The 23,840-nt window shown below is 39.2% G+C and overlaps 1 protein-coding gene across 2 annotated transcripts in view; it reads right to left on the bottom strand.

Moving 5' to 3' along the window:
- The window catches only part of SEC24D (SEC24 homolog D, COPII coat complex component), a 100,782-nt gene that overhangs the window by 17,395 nt on the left and 59,547 nt on the right, over positions 1–23,840 (bottom strand). For both annotated transcript variants that reach the window (XM_032762556.2, XM_075066253.1), the window contains exons 9-13: positions 17,523–17,661; positions 14,700–14,815; positions 8,899–9,023; positions 3,592–3,783; positions 2,807–2,900 (exon numbers count right to left, since the gene is read on the bottom strand). In XM_032762556.2, coding sequence (XP_032618447.1) covers positions 2,807–2,900; positions 3,592–3,783; positions 8,899–9,023; positions 14,700–14,815; positions 17,523–17,661 — 666 coding nt within the window. The remainder of the gene's footprint in view (positions 1–2,806; positions 2,901–3,591; positions 3,784–8,898; positions 9,024–14,699; positions 14,816–17,522; positions 17,662–23,840) is intronic.

The raw sequence follows: 23,840 nt of genomic DNA on the forward strand, positions 1-23,840 counted from the left end.
TAGATATTAAAGTTCCTGATGAAAAATAGAAATTAAAAAAAGACACGTGTGTGTGTAACTACACACCTAAATTATACTTGCAATTGCAGTGACTACGTACTACATACAGCCAAGGGTGTATGCACTTTACAAAAAACAAACGAAAAACTGCATTCTGAGTGGACAGTTTCCATGTAAACTTTTAAATTCCTGGGGTGAAAATCTGGCTAAACTGAAGTCAATGGCAAAACTCCCAATGGGGCTGGGATTTCACTCCTTAGACATGTGGTTTTTTTTTTTAAAACTGTATCTCAATTTTCTCAATTTCTTTTAGAACAAACATCTTCTATTAAAGCTTACAGGGAACATCTTATCAGCACATACATACTTATCACATTATTAAAAATCGGAAAGTCCTTTTACTTTAGAGTTGCTCTTGGTTAAAGCTGCTCTGAACTGAAAATATGCTTGACAGTTTTAAAATATAAACTGGGCCAAAATTTATCTCCACCAGTATGAATTTAATCTATTTTTTCCTTTTTAGACTGGAATGGTTCTTTTGTTAATATACATATAGAATGTTTGCTATTCACATTCAAAAGCCTTATGAATAAGTTACTATTCGTAACTCTTCTTTACAGATTAATGTCAGGGCCATTCCCCTTTTTTTGCAAACATCAGAGGAAATTACAACTTGTATAGTTCTGAACAGCAATTTCACTTTTTTAAAAGTAAATACCATTAGAAAAAGGATCTGACAGAAGAACAGATTAAATGAATACATCTTCTGTCCACTACATTGTGATACTGTAAAATAGTTCATGAGAAGAGCTCTTAAATTAATAGCTCAAAAAAGCCTAGGAAACAACCTCCTTTTTAGTGCAATGAGATTACCATCTTGTGGGTTTGTGCTTTATTTGTAGAAAGTTCACAGATTAACTAATTGCATTTTAAACCACAAGTTGTTATTTTCTGTCCTGCAAAAGCTACAGTGCAGCCTGGTGGCATTCTTTTAATAGCCAGTGTTAGCACTTACCAGGCACATGGTAAAACACTGGAGATGCACTGAGTCCAGAGTATTTCACCTTCAGATGCAGTCAAGCTCCTAAAACTTGTTGATTAAGAAGAAAATCCAGCCCTCTCCTGCATAGCCATGGCAGTGCCCTGTTCAATGGAACTAGTGCAGTTCTGTACATACACAAGGTATGCTGGGGGCTGGAGCCTGGGCAGGGCTGAGCGGCCCACCACTGCATTGACTCTTCTCATTCTTCTTGTGTACACAAGGGTAAGGGGGGCTGTGTAAGTGTCCAGAGTACATTACTTAAGATACCGAGCTGAAGTAACCTCTGAGCTGCTTCACAACCTGATCCCCTCCTCTCTCAAGTGTCCAGTCTATGCAGACTGGGCACTAGGGTCTACATTTGCCTCTCAGTGAAAAAAATTAGAAAATAGATATAAAATGGCAACACAGACACAAACTTCAGTATAGTGTAGGGGTTGGCAACCTCTGGCACGCGGCTCGCCACGGCAAGCACCCTGGCAGGCTGGGCCAGTTTGTTTACCTGCCGTGCCTGCAGATTCGGCCGATTGCGGCTCCCACTGGTCGCAGTTTGCTGCTCCAGGCCATTGGGCTGGAGCAGCAAACCACAGCCAGCGGGAGCTGCGATCGGCTGAACCTGCGGACGCGGCAGGTAAACGAACTGGCCCGGCCCGCTGGGGTGCCTACCCTGGCAAGCCGCGTGCTAGAGATTGCTGACCCCTGGTATAGTGGCTTGAACGTGCTGCTAGAATACTGCCGTTAGCAGGGGCAGGTCTTTAGACTGGCCAGCAGGGAATGAGAAGTTCACATGTGATAGGAAAGGAGGCAGGGGCTGCTGCCTCCCTCAAGCCCCACTTTGGTTCTCTGCTAAGCCAGTGGCTGAGCAAAAGAGGCAAGGCCAGCTGACTGGCTGCTATGTTCCCTGCAACCACCTATTTAAGCTAAGCCTGGCTTTTCTAAAGCCTCTTATTCACAACTCTCCAGTTAGCTGCCCAGCCCTCCCTCCCTTTACTTATAGCTGTGCTGCTTATGATGCTATGGGGGATCTGATTGATCCCTTGTTTTTAGGGGCCAGGAAGTAATTTTTTCCATTGGGCCAAACTGGCTTGTAGTCCAGTGTGTTGTTTTTGTTCACTTTTCTAGCAGCCTCCTGGAGGTACATCTGGATTAGAAACAATGGGATACAAGGTTCATATCGCACTGTTATGACTGTTGACTCATCACAACTTACAGCTGTTGTCCAGTGTGGGTAAAGGCTAACAGGGCCAGGGCCCAGAGGTAAATGAGACTTAAAATGCACGATTGGACCTAGTGCTCAGAGTGGAGTCATCTGAAGATTTTGTGAACAGAGGTTCCCCCACCCAGCCCTGTGGGTTACTCTACCACCCTTATGCGGGAGGTGTGATGGGCGGAAGAGTTTCACAACTGAGCTGAGTTCCTGAGATAGACTAGGGAAGGGCTACCTGAGTTGTTTGGTTTGTGGTAAAAAGCCCAGTAATTCTTACTGGACTCAATTAAATGCCTGGTACATGAGAACCAAGGGTGGGCAATGTACTGCCCGTCCCCAAGGTATAATTAATAAAGCTGTGCTGAAACCCATCCCAGTATGTGTCAATTATTCACCTGCTTGCCCTGGTCAATAATGGAATCTAAGTTCTGGAAACCTTCTGGTTTCTTTTGATTTCCCACTGCCATTTGTGGGAGAACTTGGCAAAGTCATTAGCAGAGTGAATTTTTGTAGCTTATCCTAATAAAGACTTTGTTCTCACACAAGAGGAACATTCTAACCTTCAGTGCTTCCATGCCAGCCTGGATAACAGGAGCAAAGACAGTCTCACTCTCATTAGTGTCTGCAAACATCTCTGGAATCTGGTCCAACAAGCTATGAAAGGGAAAAAGGATCAGTGTTTCAGCTGGTTAGAATACTTGTGTTAATACCTAAAAATCTGTAACATATCAAGCCTTTTTACACAATAACTTGCTTTCCATTAAAATAAAATTCAAAGAAATTTCAAAAAGAACAAGACTCTATAAAACTGTCTGGATTTTAAATTTTACAAAATGTACACTTTTAAATGTAATTATAAAGTAATGTCAAGTCACACATGATACTGAAATAAAAAAAGGAGAGTAGCTTAAATTTGGGGAGTAACTACTAGGAGGACTTCAGGAATATAAGATCATGGTTAGCTTGTATCATGCATATCAGTGGAGTGAAATACATACAGTATACTACACAATGCTCCAACCCCTTTTCTAATGATCTATAAGCAATGTCCAATACATTGTGTTCTCTCTCACACACAGGGTAAATTTTGCTTTCTTTCTCAGTTTTGAAAAGGCCAGCTGAAAGCTCTTTTCTGTGTTTCGGAACTAGAAAATTAGGGTACAAACTTTCTAAATGCTTGCTTGCCTCTAAGACTTTCAGATAAAAACAAATACAGAATAATCCAGTTTATTTCAAGGTAGTAATCTCTCCAGTGATTTCTGGCTGACTTTTTGGAGGGATCATTATTTGCTGTAAAACATAATGAAGACTATTCATATTCAAATATGAAACATTATTTCTTTACTTGTTCACAACAGATCGTGATTCCTGAAAGTTGACAAGGAAACCATCCAGCAAAGGAACAAAGACTTCTCCAACATCCGATACTACCATCATCTGAGGCTGAGCTAGGTTGCTCTTTACATTAAAGAAATGAAGAACTTTGTTATAGGTGACAAAGCCAACTCGAATAGCTGAGGTCTCTTCTTGCTCTTCTCTGTGAGAAAAATATAAAACGGAACAACTAGAAATAATTTTGAAACATTTACTTTGGATTAATAAGAGTTCTTTGAAATGCCAGAGTGCTGGTAGATAACATCTCTGTGGCAGAACAAACAACATCAAGATGAAATGTCCCAATCTTAGTGCTAGTTAATATAATCTAATTAAATTAATTGATATAAACTTTTTTTTTGGTTTGTTTCTTTAAATCTATCCTATCAAATGTGCCTCCTGTCCAAAGGGCAAGTTGCGAATATGGAAGCAATAAAGGAAAAATCACATATAATTTAAAAAGGAGACCCAGTTACTTGAAAAATCTGCTTTATCGGAAACAGATTAACATTCAGTGATACTTACTGCTAATGACTGATGACTAATGGAACAGTAATTCCACTTATTGGGAACATCTTCTGGTGAGCTAATGGTACTTTGGAGCTTGTGAAAGTCAATCTCATGTTGCTTCTTTCTCTTTAACAGCCACGTTCATTCCCTCCACACTTGTGTTATGCACCATACAAGTTGTTCAATCAATACTGCTTGTTTCTGGCTATACGTTTGCTCCTATCAGGTCAACAATGGATATGGGGCTGCCATGCTGCGTATCTCACAGCCATCCCTCTTCCAGGAATTTTGCAAACAGCAGGTTCAGCCCTTATTCTTATGAAGCTAGTGCCTCTACAGCTCCCTGGGAAGCAACATTATTACTAGTGTTGGTCAGAACATTTGTCTCATTCTTTTCCCTCATTAAAAAAAGAAAAAGAAAAAAACAAAACGTGGGCTATCCAAGCTGAATTCCTGATTCTGTCATCCACTTCCTGTGTGACCTTGGACAAATCAGTTAATCTCTCTGTGCCTCAGTTCCTGTAAACTGGGGATAACAACATTTCCCTCCTCACAGGGCTGCACAACGATATTCTTTAACAGTCACAAGATACTCAGAAGCTGCAGTGACAGGACTCAGATGTATTTAGATTAAGGGAAACAGAAAAATCAATCTACAACAGAAGTCATTCAGAATGAAAGTGTATGATTGCCGTTCGTTCATGGACCAAGTTAACATGGACCAATCCCCAGGCAGATTTTTACCCCAGTTCCCTAAATGGCCCCTTCAAGGATTGAACTCTCAACCCTGGGTTTAGCAGGCCAATGCTCAAACCACTGATCTATCCTTCCCCCTCATACCAAGGGCAAGGATCACACTAAACTAATAAAATCTGCATTTTAATTTAATTTTAAATAAAGCTTCTGAAACATTTTGCAAACCTTGTTTACTTTACATATAACAGTAGTTTTGTTATATATTATAGACTTAGAGACCTTAAAAATGTTAATGTATTACCAGCATGCGAAGCCTTAAATTAGAGTGTGTACATGAAGACTCAGCACACCACTGCTGAAAGGTTGCCAACCCTTGCTCTAGAAAATCAGGTCTCAGCTTTCTCCACCAAAACATTACAACAGAAAAAAAATCTTTTGGAAAAGGAGACCTCTAGACCTGTTCACAATGCCCAGATAGAGAACCCATGCTCTGAAAAATGTGTGTCCTTCAGTGACAGTAAAATCCTATACCTACTGAAGTCAATGGCAAAACTCCTCTTTAAAAACTCTGAGGAAATATTTCTTCCTTTCTATCTATCGTAGCACAGTTGTGGACACAATCCTGCCCACGGACACGTATATGCTCCGACTAATTGGCACGGTATGTTTGTTCTCTTGGTCCCTGCTATATATACAGACATAAAATAACAACAGTGTAAATTAACACTAAGTGGAACAACAACTGTAAAGATAACAGTGTTTAAATAAAAAGCCCTCTTATCTTTCTACAGAAATATTTTCTGTACAAAGCAGCCGCTAGTCAAAATGTATCGTTATGTATTTTTGAGGCCAACTTTTCTGCTTGCATAACTCCACTGATTTCAGTGGCGTCATCCCAGCAGACACTCTAGCCCGGGGTCTTAAAGTCCCAGCCCGTGTGCCATCTACAGCCCGAGAATCTCCCCACTGCGTCCCACAGAGGAGAGATGCATACAGACACGCTGCCAGCAATGTCTGCTGCAGGCACTGCCCTCCGCAGCTCTCATTGGTTGGGGGAGAGGGACAGAGATACCATCACTAGTCCCCAGAATGAGTCAGCCATGCAGGCAGCATCACTTTTTTCCACAATGAATATAAACAAGTCAAAATACTGAACACAACTGTCTGATGAACACCTTGCTGCAATCCTGAAGGTTTCAGCTGCTCAGTCACTGAGGCCAAATATCAACAAACTGACAGAACTGAAGCATTGCCAGGTGTCTGGCAAACACTAAAAACTCTCTGGCAGGCAAAGAATTGTAAAAAGTTGTATGACAGTTTTATTATTTCTAAGAAATTTGAAATAAAAAATATAATATAAACGTTTTATTTTCTGAACACCATCTTAGTGACATTATTAGCCTGTTGGGAGGATTTGAGGACTGGCACTGGCCCTAAGGTAAATTGAGTTTGAGACCCCTCCATGATCTGGCCAAGCAGTAGGAGAAGGTGAAAAAAAACAGTGTTTTATTACAAGTCCTATTTTGTTGAGGGTCAAGCAATAAAGAGAAAATATTACATAAAAGAATCCTGATATGGTATTTCCTATCAGATCTAGCTGTTTTCAAGATATGTTAAAAATGAATTGCCTATGATGATTCACAGAGTTAATTTAAAATGTAAAACTTCTCATTTTTCTTTTCTCCTATCTTTAATTCTCATGTCAGTGTAGAATGTTAATCTGCCACTCTTGGCTCATGGGAACACAGCTGGATCATAAAAGGATTACTTTGATCAAAAATGAATCAACGGTCTGTACTTCCTGGGCTACATTATGACACATTTGAAATAACTTTGCAAAATGCACCTAGATAGATGAATCATTTCTGAAAGGAAGGTTCTAATTCTCCCCTGCTACTCAGACACTGTTACTGTGTTACTGATGTAACCACCAAGAAGGCTATTCCAACATTCAGTATCTTGACAAAGCCAAAGGATTAATAATACTCTGCATTTATATATTCCTTTATTGTGTGGAAAAGAGGTGCACACATTAGCTAGTTAACCAAAACACCCTTAAGCAACATGCATCTGGGCAGCTCTATAAGAGGATACTCTTCACGTATCATTCAACAGTGAATTTTGGAGTTTCCTCTCTCGTGAGACTAAAGATTAGTCATGGATGTGGAAGCAGACAGCATTAACTAACATGGCTCAAACACATCACAGTTCTCTTTAGAGTACGGTGACTAGAAGAGAGCCATGAAATATGAGGACGTGGGGGGCAGGGTGGTGTGTCAGTGGAGCAACAACCACCACCACCACCACGAGCCAACAGCAGAGAAAAAAACAAAAAACTAAGAGCTGCTGGAGCATAGGAACAATTGGTGAGGGCTGATCACCCACCGGCAGCTCCATGCCCTGCCTCCCCGCACCAGCTCACCTTCGCTCTGCCTCCCTTGAGCTGGTTGCTGTGTCCTGCTTCTCCCCTCTCCTTCCAGCGCTTGCGCCACCATATAGCTGATTAGCACAAGCTTGGGAGGGAGGGGTCAGGAGGAGGAATGTGGTGTGCTTGGGGAAAAGGTGGGGATTTGGGAAGGGATCCAATTGGAGAGGGAGAGGCGGAATCAGGGTTGGGTAAGAGTTGGGGCAGGGGGGTGCAAGCCCCCTCCGCCTGTGCACTACAGAGCAAAATATTGGGACAATTCACATCCTGACCAAACATCCGTCGGGATGCAGGACAAACAAGTAAATATTGGGACAGTCCCAATAAAATTTGGACATCTGGTCACCCTACTTTAGAGCCTTCCTGGTAGGGGTTTAACTCCTAATATTCAGAGCCTGATTTTTAGAGGTGCTGAGCACCCACAAGTTCCAGAGACTTCAGTGCCTAAATATACATTTGGGGGACTGGTTTTAAGCACCCAAATTTGAACATTTTAGCCTTACAGTTTTAAGCAAGTATAGGAAAAACGGAGGCCCTGATAAGGCGATAGAAAACTCTAATCCCTTTTAACTTGATAGGGGAATTGCCTTTCCCGAGACTCTTGGGGTAACCCAGCCCCAGACCCTTCCAGTCATTTAGGTGCCTAAATACTTTTGAGGATGTGGGCTTACTCCTTACCCACTTCACTTGCCCTTTCTCCTGCCTATCAGTGAGCCATTTCCATAGAACTGCCTGGCATAAGCCTTTAGCTCCAATTGCCCTCAGCAGATATACTTCCTTATTACTATAAACCTTGCCCCCATGGGATATGGTTGCCAGAGGCATGGACACGGAGTAAACTGCCTGTCTGCTGGACCCAGCTCAGGCCATCCACACGCCAGCACAGGGTAACAGCAATCCATTCTCCTTAAAATAAAGGCAAAGAGCAATACCTTTAGCATGTCAGAAATGCGTATAACAATAAAAATAATTTTAACAAGAGAGGGTGATATCTATTGTAATTTCATCTAATCTTCTTGCAAAAGTTTTTATCTACATCACCCGAGTGCAAAGATGCATTGAAATCTCTGCCATGGCATGGGGGGGGGGGAGGGGGGAAGAAGGGGGAATCAACAAATTTTGTTAGACTGCATTATATGGATAATGTTAATACTATTTCCCTTAAAGGACTTAAAAACTATATGAAAGCAAGAAAACAATTCTTGAAGAAAATGTGGGTTTTTTAAAAATCTAATTATAGTATTTAGGATCTGATTCTGCACCAAGATTAACTAAAACAGGCCTTTATACCTATTCAGAGTCCTGTTGGCGATAGGAATGGTGTGTTTTCTCTTTGTACTCTACATGTACTTTATATTAATATTTTCATGCTAGATCATTTTTATTAACCATAAAAACCAACCAAATTGTCAACTTCCATAACTGCTCTTTACCCTGTACAAGTTAAACAAGCCTCGATGCCAATCAAACTATTTTAGAACGGTCAACAATGTTGAATATGTAGTCTAGTGTGGTCTGTCAATTATTGCCCTACCATTCTTTTATTCTAATTTTGATATTTTCTGAAGCTTTTTTTTGTTTTCTCTGGTCAGCAAGTGAGTTCCTGAGATGCGGAAAATTGTATAAAACACGCTGTGATCTCTTTACCTTGGAAGTTTATCCAGCACAGTCTTCAGCTCATTACATATGAGTTTAACAAGGCCACTCTTTATGTTACTATATGACACGTCGATCATGAAGATATAGGCTGGTGAGTTTGGAGGCTTGTTATTCTATAAAAAGACAAACAATCATCATCCACATACACAAAGCAAAACTAGAAAGAGTGACACATTAAGGCCAACAAAATCTACAGACTGTTCAAATAGGCAATCCAAATAATTATTTGATGGTTGACACCTAAAATAAATAAATAAATAAATAAATAAATAAAATGACCTAATCTTTGAAAAGCACCATCTCTGGAATAAAACATTATTACAGGATAATAGTTTCCTGCTAGTCTAAAACATCAAGGTGAAGGTGTTTATTGGAATTGGACAAATATTACAGGAAGTTTTCTGTAAACTTTCAAATGTTTAAATAACGTGTCTTTGGCTCTTTGCACACCTTTTATTTTTTCCTTTCCATGTACATTTGTATAATAGCATTTCACTAGCATAAATTCTTCAATTAAATTTCCATCAGCATTTGCACCAAAAAATGGATAAGCTATAGGAGACCAATCAGAATTAAACAAAACAACTCAGTCACTTTAGGATCTGATTCTGCACTGAGATTAGCTAGGACAGGCCTTTATGCCTATTCAGAATCCTGTTGTCAATAAGAATTGTGTTTGTTTTCTTTGCACTCTACATGTACTTCATATTGATATTTTCATGATAGATCATGTTTTTAACAGTCTTTATTCAAGTCTCCTCATCATACCTGCTGTGTTAAGTGCTTTTTATTCTGACATGCATGCTCTTCAACATTTTCAGGGCCAAGACCAGGCCTGATAAAAAGCTTTCAGCAGAAGCATTACAACTGATATCAAACTTTTCTGTCTACAATATTCTTTTTAACAACATATAAAATCTTCTTCTTTTTGCAGCCTGGGAGAAGTTTTTCTCTTCAGAAGTGCAACTCCTGCACTTAGACTGGCTATGAATAAGTATGTTTTGTGCTCCAGCAAACCTTGACAACAGCTGAATTTGAACCACTGAAAGGCCCCCTGTACTTTGAGAAAAAGCTGATTTTATACAAGATAAATAAAGCATGAGCTCATATCATTTATACGTAAACAAGAACTAGGCACCCAGCAACATATTGGGTTGGTACTGACTCTTCTGGGTAAAACTTCTTACATGTTATTTCTTGTTCGTACTGTAAGTAATGTATAAATGATGAACTTACTGTACTAAGCTACACCAAGTTTCTATGTATAACATTTATTTATAAAGTTGTTAAAAAGCGGGTGAGGTAATTTATTTTATTGAGCAACTTCTGATGGTGAGAGAGAGAAGCTTTCAAGCTTACACAGAGCTTTTCTTCAGGTCTGGGAAACATACTCAGACTACACTGGCAATTTACAGCGCTGCAACTTTCTCGCTCAGGGGTGTGAAAAAACAACCCCGTGAGCATAGCAAGTTTCAATGCTGCAAAGCACCAGCGTAGACAGTGCACCAGCACTGGGAGCATACTTAAGAGCCATCAAAGGTATGTCTTTGCAGAGAAGTGGGTTGTGGATCATTGTAGCAGTGGAGAAATATCTGCAGGTTTTGTATCTGTTTTTTTGGCAGGATCTGCTGCAGCTTTGAGTGCAGGTGTGTCCTGGTCTGTGGGGAGCTTGCTTCTGATGATGAGCTTGAAGAGGCTGGGGGGCTGTCTGAAGGCCAGAAGAAGGGGTTCAAGAAAGATTTCTTTAAGAATGTGGTCACCATTGAGTATAGTTCTCAGGGTATTTGGGTGGCCCATCCCATGATGAAATCTACTTCTCTGGTGGAGTGTCGTTTTTTGGTGATGGGGGTTTTAAGTGTGTTTAATGTTTAATAAAACACACTAGTTTGAGCAACCAGGACACTGAAGTCCTTTATTCACAACACAAAACAAATACAGCACGGGCAGTAGCAATGCGATCTTCTCTAACCCTTTACATACACTACAAATACTGTTGCTGGTTCAGCTGTGCTAGCAGAGCTCCTTAGTGCAGACACAACATATGCCAACAGGAGAAGTTTCTTATCAGTGGAGCTAAACCACTTCCCCAAACAAATTAGCTAAACTGATAGAAGCACTCTTCTGCCAGAAAGTATCTACACAGGGTCTTCTCCAGCATAACTATGTTAGCTGGGACATGGTTTTTTCACACCACTGACATAGCTACAAACAAAGAAACAAACCTTTGTAGTGTAGACCTGGCCTAAAATGTTTCACAGAATGTTCCTTGGCTTTGTTCCGAAGGCATTGCTAGGGATGACAGTAGTTCAGTTTCCATAACTATTTAGTCTTTAGCTTCCCTACTAAAACTAGCAATGATCATTATTTAAGGTCTCATGCAATGTGGTGTTTTTGCTTGCTTGTTTGTTTTTATGAGGTGGACACCTATCCGCTAGGAAATGGTCCAAAGCCAATCACGTATGCTGTTCTACAGCCATCAGATAAATAGTTCCAGTCAAGTACTGAGTCTCATTTGAAACACAAACCTATACATGATAAACTCCACTTTCTCATTTCCTAGTCCCTCAATTATAACATTCCCATCCCCCATACATTTACCCCAAACTTAAAATTATGGCCCTCATTCTCCCTTCACTTACACTATGGTAAGGCAGGAGTTCTACTGATCTGGAAGGAAAATCAGGACATGTTTTTTTACAAGCTGTAAAAGTAGGGATTGGACCCTACTTAAAAAAAAAATCAAATGTTGTAGCTTTGTAAATCCCACAGCAGTTTATAAAATGATCTTGGCTAATTTCTGACATATATATGATAGAAATGAGATGTTGAGCTTTTGCCACATCCGCCTAACAGAAGAGCAATAATACAAAACAGCTGTTATTTGTTAACATTTTCTGTAGCTGTTCATCCTCATCGCTTGATAAGCACAAAGGAAGTGATCCTTCAGTTTTGGTCTGAGATTTGGAAAAGAAATAAACTTTACTGACTCAGACCAAAGAAAAAAAAAATCAAATAACTCTGTCAGAGTCCCAACAGGCAATAGCTTAACACTTTCAAAGAGGCTTTATATTTCTAAAGGATTTATTTAACAAAAAAAAATCTTGTAACAAATCCGCATGAACATACACTTTTGTGACAAGATTATAACAGCATGCTCCTTGACAAAAAGCTACTTCTCAGAGCTTTAAGCAAGAGTTTTGGATATAAAACTATTACCTGAATCAAAAGAATCAAAAAGGATCATATTCTAGAACAAGAAACAAGTATCTTGAAGATATTTTAATGGACACACCCAATAGACAAATTCATTTTCAAAAGTCATGGGGCAGCTTCAGCTGCCATAAATCAGCACAGCTCTATTGACACTGATGAAGATACGTAAATTCACTGTAGCTAAGGTTCCCGCACTATATTCCTATTCTTCCCCCTGTCTACATATCTATATAGTGCAGGAACCTCAGCTACAGTAAGTGGAATATATATATATATACACAAACACACACACACTTTTTTTTTTCCTACTTGAGCTCATTTCAGATCTCGGACCTGATCCAGATCCCAGTGAAGTCAGTGAAAAGGTTCCCAATCATTTCAATTATCTTTGAATCAAGCCCCCAGTGTACCATGGGGTCAACTAATCAGCTTGCTGAGTTCCTCAAGTTTACTAATAACATAAATATATGCCTACTAAAAACTAAGCAATATGTTGATGTTCTGAAGCCAAATCCCTGACTTCAATGGAAGTGAAGGGTATTCAAGACCATGCAGCCACAGAATGCATTCTTAAGCTTATCATGACTTTGATCCTTCTTCCACTGGAGCTAATAGGAGTTTTGTCGGTCTATGATGAGAACTGAATGTGGATGGACATAGAAGATCACACTTGACATACTGTGAATTAAGCTAAACACGAGCAAAGGCATTTTCAAACAAGGATTTAAATACTTCACACTTGAGAAAATACCAGCAAGTTCTCTCAAATAATTTTATGTGCGTGGCACGTATGTTCAAACAAATCTAGAACATACCCAAAATGATAAGCCATTTTTTGATTGTGCACTAGAACCACCAAGACAGATCCCTCCACCTGGACTGAGCCCTCCTGAATCCCACAGGGCTCCACGTGGACACAGGGATCCAACTACACACCACCTGATGCAGCATTAGGGCCCCTAGGAAAATAATTCTTTATGTAAACTAATATAAATAGCCACATGTTTTCTGTGAGTGGAAACACTCCATCACTGCTCAGGCACTAATTGTCACCAGTTTACTATTAACAGGAACCATGATCAAATACTAGCCCAATCTGTCTTCAGAGATGTTGTCTGCTATTTAATGTTAATTTGAGAAAGCTATTTACTTTATCAGTCTCACTGGAAGTGGTAGTGGTGAAACATCTCAAATCTCTCTTGATTTTGTAAGAGACTTAACATGTACCTACACTTTATTTTTATCAACATTTTTCTGGATTAAGCATACATTAGTTTTTGGCCAGATTTCTAACATGGATAAGGAGTTTGATCAGCTATTACTGACCTCCCCACAGAAGAAGACAGAAGAATCTAAAAGGTTGCACACAAGAGCTGTACACGGTTTAAGTTAACAAAAGGCTGGATTTTAAAATCTTTTCCTCCATTTAAGGTGTTTAAGATGTCTGAGCTCTAAGAACAATAATGTGCTTAGACATCTGACTGAGCTAAACTGTTTCTGTAGATAAGCACAGCACATCTACAATTGTTTTAAAAAGTGGACTCCTGTTAAGGGCAGATTCACAATTTGAAGCCACCTCTGAAGTAGAAAGGCAGCCAGCAGATATGCTGTGCACAGCAACCTGTGTGCACACAAGTAGGGATGGGAAGTGTATGATTAGCCAAGAACATTAGGCAAACCATTACTCTTACCAAAAGTACCACGGGATCATTCGCATCTACAGAGAACAGAGAAAACTCAGTTTATCAATCACAGAAATGTAAAGGGCTTACGTGACCCTGCTGGGTTATGAAACTGGGGCTCCAAGTCGTCTGTTTTGAACCTCAAACTCAGATCTCTAAGCCACCACAACCATTATGATTTATTTTTACAATTAACCATGCTGAACTGTTCAAGCTCTGTTGGGAATTCTCTTAATTCCCCCACTTCCCACCTACAATTTAAGGGCTTTTTCCAAAGTACACCGGAATCACGAGAAAGACTTCCATTCACTTCAATGGGCTTTGGATCAGGCCTTCAGTGAGTTCATAATATGAAGATCAAACCACACTTCTACAGCTAACATAGTGGTCAAACAAGCAACTTTTCATTTTTGGGAAAACTGGTAGATCAAATTCTTAGGCTGAGATTTTCAAAGCAGAGAATGAGATTTAGCCACACATCTGCCTTTAAAATTAACAGAAGACGTGTAACTAACACACGACACTGCTTTGAAAATCTCAACTGTAGCCTCTAGTACAATGCCATATAGTTAGGACCAAATCAAGGCCCCAGGTGAAACTTAGTGGATTCACAAACTTTGCTGCAACACCTTGTAATTCTTATTTGACAGTCATATAATTCAACAATTGTTACAACAGGAACCATGACCAACAATGTAAATGGGGGTGGGGGAGGAGGGGAGGTAATTTTGGTATATCATTCTATGCTTCCAGCTACAATTTTGAAAATGTTCATAGACTTCTGAACTTCTGGTGTGAACTAGAAAAAGCCTTTATTCTGCTTTAGGTATTTAAAAGGATTCAGTTTGTTTTGACATAAATTTGTAAACAGTTTTCTGTGCTGGAAATACTTACTCTGCAATAATCCAATGTAGCAACATATTCATATGATCCTAGAGATAACTCTGGCCTCTCGTAGTGGTCTGTTCTTCTGCCAATGTGGTCCAGATGTTGAAAGAAGAACGGAGGAACTAAAGAAACAAAACAGTAAAACTAAATTTTCTTCTTTTAATAAACACAGCGGAACCAGTGCAACCTCCCATTTCATGACTTGAGGAAGCAGTGCAAATGCTTAGCAGGGCAACTGATTTTATGCGGAAATAGCACAGTTTTAAAAAGAAAAAAGTTATTTTGTGCTTATTGTCACGTGTGCTACTACTGTGTTTGAAGGCCTGGATGTCTTCCCTCATGAACACTTGAATCTTCCATACCCACCCTGCACAAGCTTGAGTAGTTGGGGATGGTACAGGCTGGAGAGAAGAATCTGCCTCTCCAACGATGTAGGGACAGCAGGAATACTCCAGGCTTGCTACTGCAAACCTGAAGCAGTCGTAGTCCCAGTGATAACTGCCAATGGATCTGCAGAGTCAGAGTCAGCAGCGACACCTCTCTACCAGCCAGCCCCACTCCACCCACAAGTTCTGCCTCAGAGAAGGTAGCTCTAACAGGGTTTACAAATCCTGGCCTTCTGTTCTGTTCCACTGCATTGGGAGCATTCCACAATCAGAGGAGAGGTGCAGGACTTCACAACTAAAAGCGAAAGACAGATTTCACTGCACGATTCTTGACAACCTTAGGAAATGAGTCCTAAGAAAATTACATAGTCACATCTAAACTGTAGGATGGCAAAAACATTTCTTGTCTAATTTTCAGAGCAAGAGAAGGCATCGACCTTTGCCAGTTACTTCTTGGATACCTTCACTTAAGCTTTTTACATCTCAGTTTCCCCCCCTGTAAAATGGGGATAATGCTTACCTATCTCACCGGGGAGTTTTGAGGCTCAATTAAAAATTGTAAAGTGCTTTAAGACTCTTGGCTGAAAGGCACTGTAGAAGTACATCGTATGCTTTAAACTGATATTCGAATGAATACTTGACAATATTTACACTGTTTATAATTCAAACAGTATGTGTTTATGAGAATTTAAATTGAACAAACAATACAACTTGCTATCTGCTATACTTTGCCCAAAAGACTGAGCTTCAAGCCAAAAAAGAGTTGGCATGAATCTTTCAAGGTTCATGTTTCAGAGTTTAAAGATTACTGTATTAGGGAAAGCACTATACCGCTGTGATCCTGCTGAGGAAATCCAACTTGATACAAACGTCTAGAAAGACTAGTTCTGGCAAAGACTTGGGATCCAGCCAAAAGCAAAAGAACGCTTACTTATGAGTCACATGCAGCACACTTGAACAAATATGGCATGGTATCTTCTGTGAAAACCAAGCCTTGTCACAGTAAGATTAATAGGTGATTTAACCATTAAATGCATGATCAGAGACATGACTATTCTTAAGTTGTCCTAAGTATTTGTTCTTTGCCAGGCACTTAAGCATTTTTAAATAAATTTATTTTCATCTAAAATTCTAGCTGGCAGTTTAGAATAGAGCAAAAAACATATCCTGTGTTGACAAAGCATTTAAAAAATAAAAAACTTTTGATGAAGCTACAGACTGGATTTCACTGTTTTGCGTGGCTGTATTTTGTTACAGAATATTTGTTTTTAAAAGTGGATTTGACCAAAAAGTTTCTGCATATTTTCTTAGTAAACTATTTAAAAAATAATTCTTATAGAATCTTGCTGGGTAGATCTCAATAATAATTTTCATATGCAGAACAACTAGTTGAAGGCCCATCATATGACAGGATGCTGTCAAAAAATCATCTTCCAGTTGTGGTTGTATTGCACATCAAACGTATGGCCCAATTCTCTGTTCTGGTTGCATGGTGAAGGAATATATAGAAAATAACAGAGTGGTGCTGAAAGCAAAAGTGGCTTTACACCATGATTATGCTGCCCTTGTTCTGGGACTGTCTAAGAGCTGTTTAGAGCAGCCACAGGGGCCAAATTTGTGCCCAGCTGCTCTGCAGCAGGGGAGAACCACTAAGGAGCAGAAGCACTTCTCACTGGAAATGCCCCCCATTACTCTGGCTAACCCATTTTGAGATTCATCCTAAACTGGATGAATTCCCTAAATGCTAGTTTTACTAAGTTTCTGGTGCCTTTGTGGAGTGTAGCAAAAGGGCCATAACAGAAAGAACAACTGGGTCTAGTATTTCTATCCATTTCAAGGCCACACCATTAAAGAGTGTGTGTTTTAATTGTTGCAGTGTTCTGTCTCCCCAGCACCCGTTTAAGAGCTCTTATTCTCTGTTTAAAATGATAATGAAGAAATCCAATTCCACATTTTTACCTCCATAAAAGGAAACAGAAGAGTGAAAGTGTCACCAGAAGAACTCTACCGAACTTTATTTTTTGTAATGTAGTATATTCAATTAAGGCTATTTCTTCAAAATTGTTCCATTATATTTCCTGAAATCTTTTCTATTGATGAGACACACAAGGCCTCAATCCTCTGTGAAAATCAGAGCAGCTTCCCTGATTTCAACAGAACCAAGCTGATTTGCAAAAGCTGAGAAACTGGCCGATAAATGTTTTAAAAAATTAAATACTTATTCAAGCTGACTAGGAATAGAGAATTTGGATCATAGCGAGTAACATGCCAAAAAGACTCCAGAGATGAAATATTGACTGCCCTATAGAGATGCATGGTAAAAACTCCCATTCACTTTGATGGGGCCAGGATTTCACTCCAAGTAAGTAAAACTACAGATACAGTTTCCTGTTCACATTAATGAATGAATAATATATATAAATAGTAGATAAATGTCACTTACCATCATTTATGCAGTGGCAAAATCCACACTGATACTTTCTTCCCCCTTCAGTGAACTGCATGAAGGGACACATATAGGCTTTGCATCTGTTGCATCGAATTGGCCCAGTCTCCCCATGGTTGATAACATAAAGAGGTGTCTACACAGAATGGAAAATAGAGGCATAAAAAGCATCACTAAAATACTAAACCTAAAAACAACTTGGAAAGATACTGATGCATCTGAACTCTCTTGTTAATTATTGCTTCCCGATCAGCTGATTTCTGTCCAGGATTCACTCAAATTCCAAAACATTTAATTTTGCTAAGAGCAGGGTCTCATGCACTCCTCAGAGGGCTGGGCATTCAGGGTAAGCTACAGAAGAGGCTAGTTTTCTTCTTGTTGAAATATTCCATGACAATAGTTGTAGTAAGTAATTGTCTTCTCATTAGAGCTGTGTGAACCCTTCCAAATACAGTTAAAAGGGGAGAGAACCGGCCTGCACAGCTGTTGTCCCCATTTAGGGCCCAATTTTGCCATCCTTATTCACAACAAATACTGTCTTACTAAGCATAATCAATGTGACTAATTGCATAATAAGGGATTATTCAGTAGAATAAGGAAGGTGAAATTTGGCTCTAAGATGCCTGTATCAACATTTGCATGCACTATGGCAGTTATTCTCCGCAGCCACAATTACATGCACAAATGAGACTTTATAAAAAAAAGATTCATACAGACCCTGAATAAGAAAAGCATCTCTGTTCAAGCATCTCTCTTACGCACATACTGACATCCTTTTGAACTTCAATGGGACTTGAACATAGGATTGAAGTTACGCATGTGCTTAAGTGCTTCTCCTGAATCATACCCTTAATTTACAATAGTTCAGCAACAACAAAATGGCAGATGAAATTCAATGTTAATAAATGCAAAGTAATGCACACTGGAAAACAATCTCAGCTACACATACAAAATAATGGGGTCTAAATTAGCTGTTACCAGTCAAGAAAGATCTTGTAGTCGTGGCTAGTTCTCTTTCCTCAATGTGCACAATCAAAAAAGCTAACAGAGTGTTAGGAACCATTAGGAAAGGGATAGATAGGATGACCGATAATATGTCACTATATAAATCCACATTACACCCATACCTTCAGAACTATGAACTCTCCCTCTCAAAAAAAATACACACCTCTACCTCAGCATAACGCTGTCCTCAGGAGCCGAAAAGTCTTACTGCGTTATAGGTGAAATCGTGTTATATCGAACTTGCTTTGATCTGACAGAGTGCATAGCCCGCCCTCCCCCCCCCCCGAGTGCTGCTTTACTGCATTATATTCGAATTCGTGTTATACTGGGTCGCGTCATATTGAGGTAGAGGTCTATTAGACTTGGAAAAGGTACAGAAAAGGGCAACAAAAATTATTAGGGGTATGAAACAGTTTCCATATGTACAGAGTAAAAAGGCTGGGACTGTTCAGCCTGGGAAAGAGAACTGGGGGCGGGGGCAAAGAATATGATAGAGGTCTATAAAATCATGAGGGGTGTGGAGAAAGTGAATAAAGGAAGCATTATTTACCCCCTTCACATAAGAAAGAACTAGTACTTTCATCTGGTGACACCAAGGCAGGAGGTTTAAAACAAACCTAAGGAAGTACTTCATAGAGCGCACTGTCAACCTTTGGAACTTGTTACAAGGGTATTGTGAAGGCCAACAGTATAACTGGGTTCAAAAAAGAATTAGATAAGTTCATGGAGGATAGGTCCATCAGTAGCTATTAGCCAAGATGGTCAGGGATTCAACCCAATGTTCCGGATGTTCCTAAGCCTCTGACTGCCAGATGCTGTGACTGGACGACAAGGGACGGATCACTAGATAACTGCCCTGTTCTCTTCATTCCCTCTGAAGCATCTGGCTTTGGTCCAGCTGGAAGCCAGGATACTGAGCTAGATGGACCATTCTTGTGTTCTTATGTTCTCCATATGTAATGTTTCTTGTGTGTGTTTCAGTTGGCAGGATGGATTTCATTCTCAAATTTGTTTGTCCAAACCACTATCTTTAATAATACGCTTAAAAGACACTGCAGTATTTTACCCATAAAAGCTTATGCCTAAATAAATCTGTTAGTCTTTAAAGTGCCACCAGACTCCCTGTTGTGTTTGTGGATACAGACTAACACGGCTACCCCCTGATTAAAAAAACTCCAAGTACAAGGATCCAACATCTAGTTAATCTAGTATTTGTGAAGTTTACTGAATTGCCAGCTCTGATGATACACATGTCCTCCATTTGCCCATAGAGCAGTTACAGCAGGAGCTGCATCAGTGCAAGCTTCCTCACCCTTCTCTGCCAACGTGCTTCAATCCTGAGTTGGAGGAACCCCCTAGGGGTGAGATAACTCTGTTTTCTCTGACAACACAATCTTCCTCTTCCAGTGGGACAGGATGTAGCTTTTAAACCAGGACTGTGCTAACTTGATTATTTTGCTGGTACATCATTTCCATGTTACTCGCCCTTCTGATTTAAAGTCATTATAGTTAAATTAAAATGCTTTGGCTGATTGGATCTTGGGAGACAACGGGCCCATGATGGGAATTAATCCAACCCTGAGGTTGCAGGAAGTGCTGCAGGTTACACATGGATAGAGGGGTACAGGTACAGTATAGATAATTACGAGAATGGAGGAAGTTTATTTACTTGAGTGCTCCAGGCTCTCCTTCCCCATCCAAAGCAGTTCCACAACTCCCAGGGAGCTCAAAAGACATTCTGCTCTTCTGGAATCAGTTTGCTTCGCATCTAACATATATGGCTTTCTGGGATATGCATGCCCAAGAAAACAAGGATATTTTCTCCTAGACCTGTCTCTGTTGATGGAGTACCTTGCTCTTTTGTACAAAGCATGTCAAAACTTACAGTGTCAGGGTCACTTGCTAGAGTGCAAGATTTAGAAACAATGTTAAAATTCAGTGAAGAAAAATGCAAGCAGCAAGCAAATGCAGTATCTCAGACTCTGGTCAGTTTCATTACATTGAGCAGACTTGATTACTGCCTCTGTCAAAATTAGAATAGGAGACGCTTTCCAGATTTTTCCCTCAGTAACAGTCGTCCAGTAATTGAAGGATTCCTGCAATTATATTTCAAGGGTTTGCAAAGGCATACTGGAAGCCTGTAAATAAATGAAACTGTGTTCTCTTCAATTATCAGTGATGGTTTATTACGCACAAACTTCATTTTACATTTTTTTCTAACCCTCAGCCCCAATTTAGTGAACCTAAACAATAAAAAAGTAAATCCAGAGGATAATATGAGGTAACTCTCCACGAAGCAAAGAATGTTAAGAGCTTTAAGTTTTCTGCTAGTAAATCCACTGGAGCTTTGCATCTAAGTTATGCTGCTTCTTCACAAAGAACATGCATGTTCCAAAACAGCATTATCATGTACTTGTGTCTTTTATTGCAGTTCAACGGACATGAAGATGATACTGGTAAATAGCAACCCTTATTTTTCCTGTTAGTACTCACTGTTCACATCATCTTTTATTGTTTGTTTATGTTTTTATGGAGACACTCATCTATTTCTCCTTACGGTTTTAAACATTTTGGCAAAGATTTTACATATATCAAACTTTTACTGCACGTGTCATAAATATGTACTTCTGCTTTAATGAAGTATCATTAATTTATTTCCTTCCCCACTCAAAAGTAGAGTCAAATACAACTTAACCAATAATGTCAGCTAGCAACAGTTTTGCAAAAAATTTCAAGGAAAATTTTCAAACATGGGTGCCCAAAGGGCACCACATGCATGTGCTTTAAAAATAAAATTTTAAAACTTTTGTGATTGTTAATTATTTTGCAATGTTCCAGCTGCCATTCTGTTGTACTATTCTACCACGGCATGTCAGGTTGCATCAATCACACTGTACAATCTCAGATATATTGAATACGTGATTAATATTACCAAAACGATTGTGTAGACAGGCCCTGATAAAAATCAGACACTGGATTTGTATTTATGCACATTAATCCAGTAATTTTTCTAATCTCAGTTTTAATATATTTAGTATTCGGCGATTACTTCACAACACTACAAAGAAAAAACAAACACGTTAAGAAAATGGAAAACTGTCACAGCTGCATTTTTTACAAAAATGCCCCAAAGAAAACTAGATCTTTAAGCACAAAGCATGAATAAGAGTCCGCACTAAATTAATTCCAGAAGAATGCACTTTCTTTTTAAGTTCAGAGCCTGCACATGTGTTCACTGTCTTCTCCATATTTAATAAATTACTTTCTTGGAGACAGATTTTATAAACAAAAAAACCCAAACACGATCTTTCTTCTGTTCTCACATTTGGAGTATCATTTTTACTTCATTCTTCCTAAAGCTACTTAGAAAAAGAAGTAGTCACCAAAGGAGGCTGTTATATTAATATAAGTTAGAAGGCCCAGCAGCCCAAAGCTCCAGTCCTGCAAAGACATATATATTTAACTTTACACACCAAGTAGTCCCCCTAAAGTCAATGGGACTATTCACAATGCATAAAGTTAAATATATGTCTAAGTCTTTGCAGGATACAGCCTAAGAATACTTACTTCTCTTAACATCCCCTCGACCTGATTCTACCACTATCATATAGGACACCTATAGTATTATAAAGTATTATAAAGTTCTCACGTAACATAATGACTGCAAATCTCCCTGAAAGCGGTATAGATGCACATATTTATAGCATACCTTAAAGTTACTGAAGTTTGCATCTCATTACAATACATTTTATGTATCTCCATTTTATTTTAAATTACTATGTTACTAATGAAAGACATCTGATAATAGTTAAAGTGATCTGAAGGCCAAGGCCAGCATAATCAGTACTGTTAAATCAAAACTATCAAAGAACTATTTCAGAGAGAAGAGTAATGGTTTTTAAGAAAGCCTCAGCTAATAGCTACAGATAGATACCTACCCGACATTGTAGCTTTGCAAGTTTCTGTTTACCCACCCACCCTGGATGGGCAATTTTCTTTGGATAGGAGAGTAAAAAACTATACATTTTAAAAGAATTGTTATCATCCTCTTTATCAGAGTGTGATAGTAGTTTTTGTATCTAGGTTGGAATATGTTCATGGGAATTTTGCAAGGCTTTATATTAAATGCAATTACAAATATTCACTGAAGGAAAAAACCACTAAAGCACACCCCAAAAGCACTGTAACTACCTGTAGCGAAAAAGTAATGTTGAACATGAAAACCATATTTTTGTGTGTTATAACTTACTTTCTATAGGTGTCACTGTGCACTAGAAAATCATAAGAGAACCTGCTCATGTCCACATGAAATCAACTGCAGAACTGTCATCAAAATCCAGTGGAGAGGGATAATGTCCAGAATTACAACAACAGGATTTAGAAATACCAGGCCAAAATTATTTACCATTGATTTGGCATAGTGCAGCACTATTTGTAGTGTAATAAAAGAGTACCACCCATTACATACATAGGGCCTAATTCTCCACTCTATAAATTTTACACTACTGTAACTTCATTGAAATCCATGGAGTTACTTCCAGTTTACATTGGTGTAAATTGGTGGAGAGTCACACCTATTGTTTGTTAATTCAAACAGCCTGGAGTTTTCTTAATCAGATTGTGGCTGCTAGCCCCATTACATACCATCTTCCTCAATAGAACAGTAGAGGGAAAAGCCCAGCAAAGAGAATCCTCAGAGATTTCCTCCCCTCTCATGGGTAAAGTGGCCACTGGCTCTTGAGTTTGTGTATAAACAGCCTCCATATTTAGTACTGGCGGAAATCAAGAAACTCAACAGACCAGCCTCTTCCATTTTAATCATGGGCATCATTTTCCAAACATTAAGCGGCAGCTCTGCGATAGTTAAGGTTGACAGTGACTGACTATTAAAAAAATAAATATGTGCAGCTCTCTAATTCGCTACCATTAGAACTGCATCTCTGGCCTCGAGAACTGAGAACCACTTCTGGCTCAACTTCATCTATCTCTGCCCATTTATTACATTGTCTCCATCTATCGCTTTACTTTAAGAGGTACAGAGAGAGTAGGCTGAGTTGCTTGGACAAAGTATAAAGACAGCAGGTATGAAAGTTAACTAGCATTGTTCGAGTTGCAGGATTTGCTTGTGTTCCCTCTGCCCTCCATTCCTCCCAATATTTACACTTTTATTCTCTAAAAGCAGAACAAAGTTAAAGGAAACAAGCAAAATTTATTACTGAATAAAGCTCAATCCATAGAACAGACTGTTAACCTGGTAATAAGACTAATTTCAAAGTAGCTGTGCTGGAGTCATAGGAATTACTATGGGTT

The sequence above is a fragment of the Chelonoidis abingdonii genome, chromosome 5, assembly GCF_003597395.2.
Source record: "Chelonoidis abingdonii isolate Lonesome George chromosome 5, CheloAbing_2.0, whole genome shotgun sequence".
In the NCBI taxonomy this organism is placed as follows: Eukaryota; Metazoa; Chordata; order Testudines; family Testudinidae; genus Chelonoidis; species Chelonoidis abingdonii.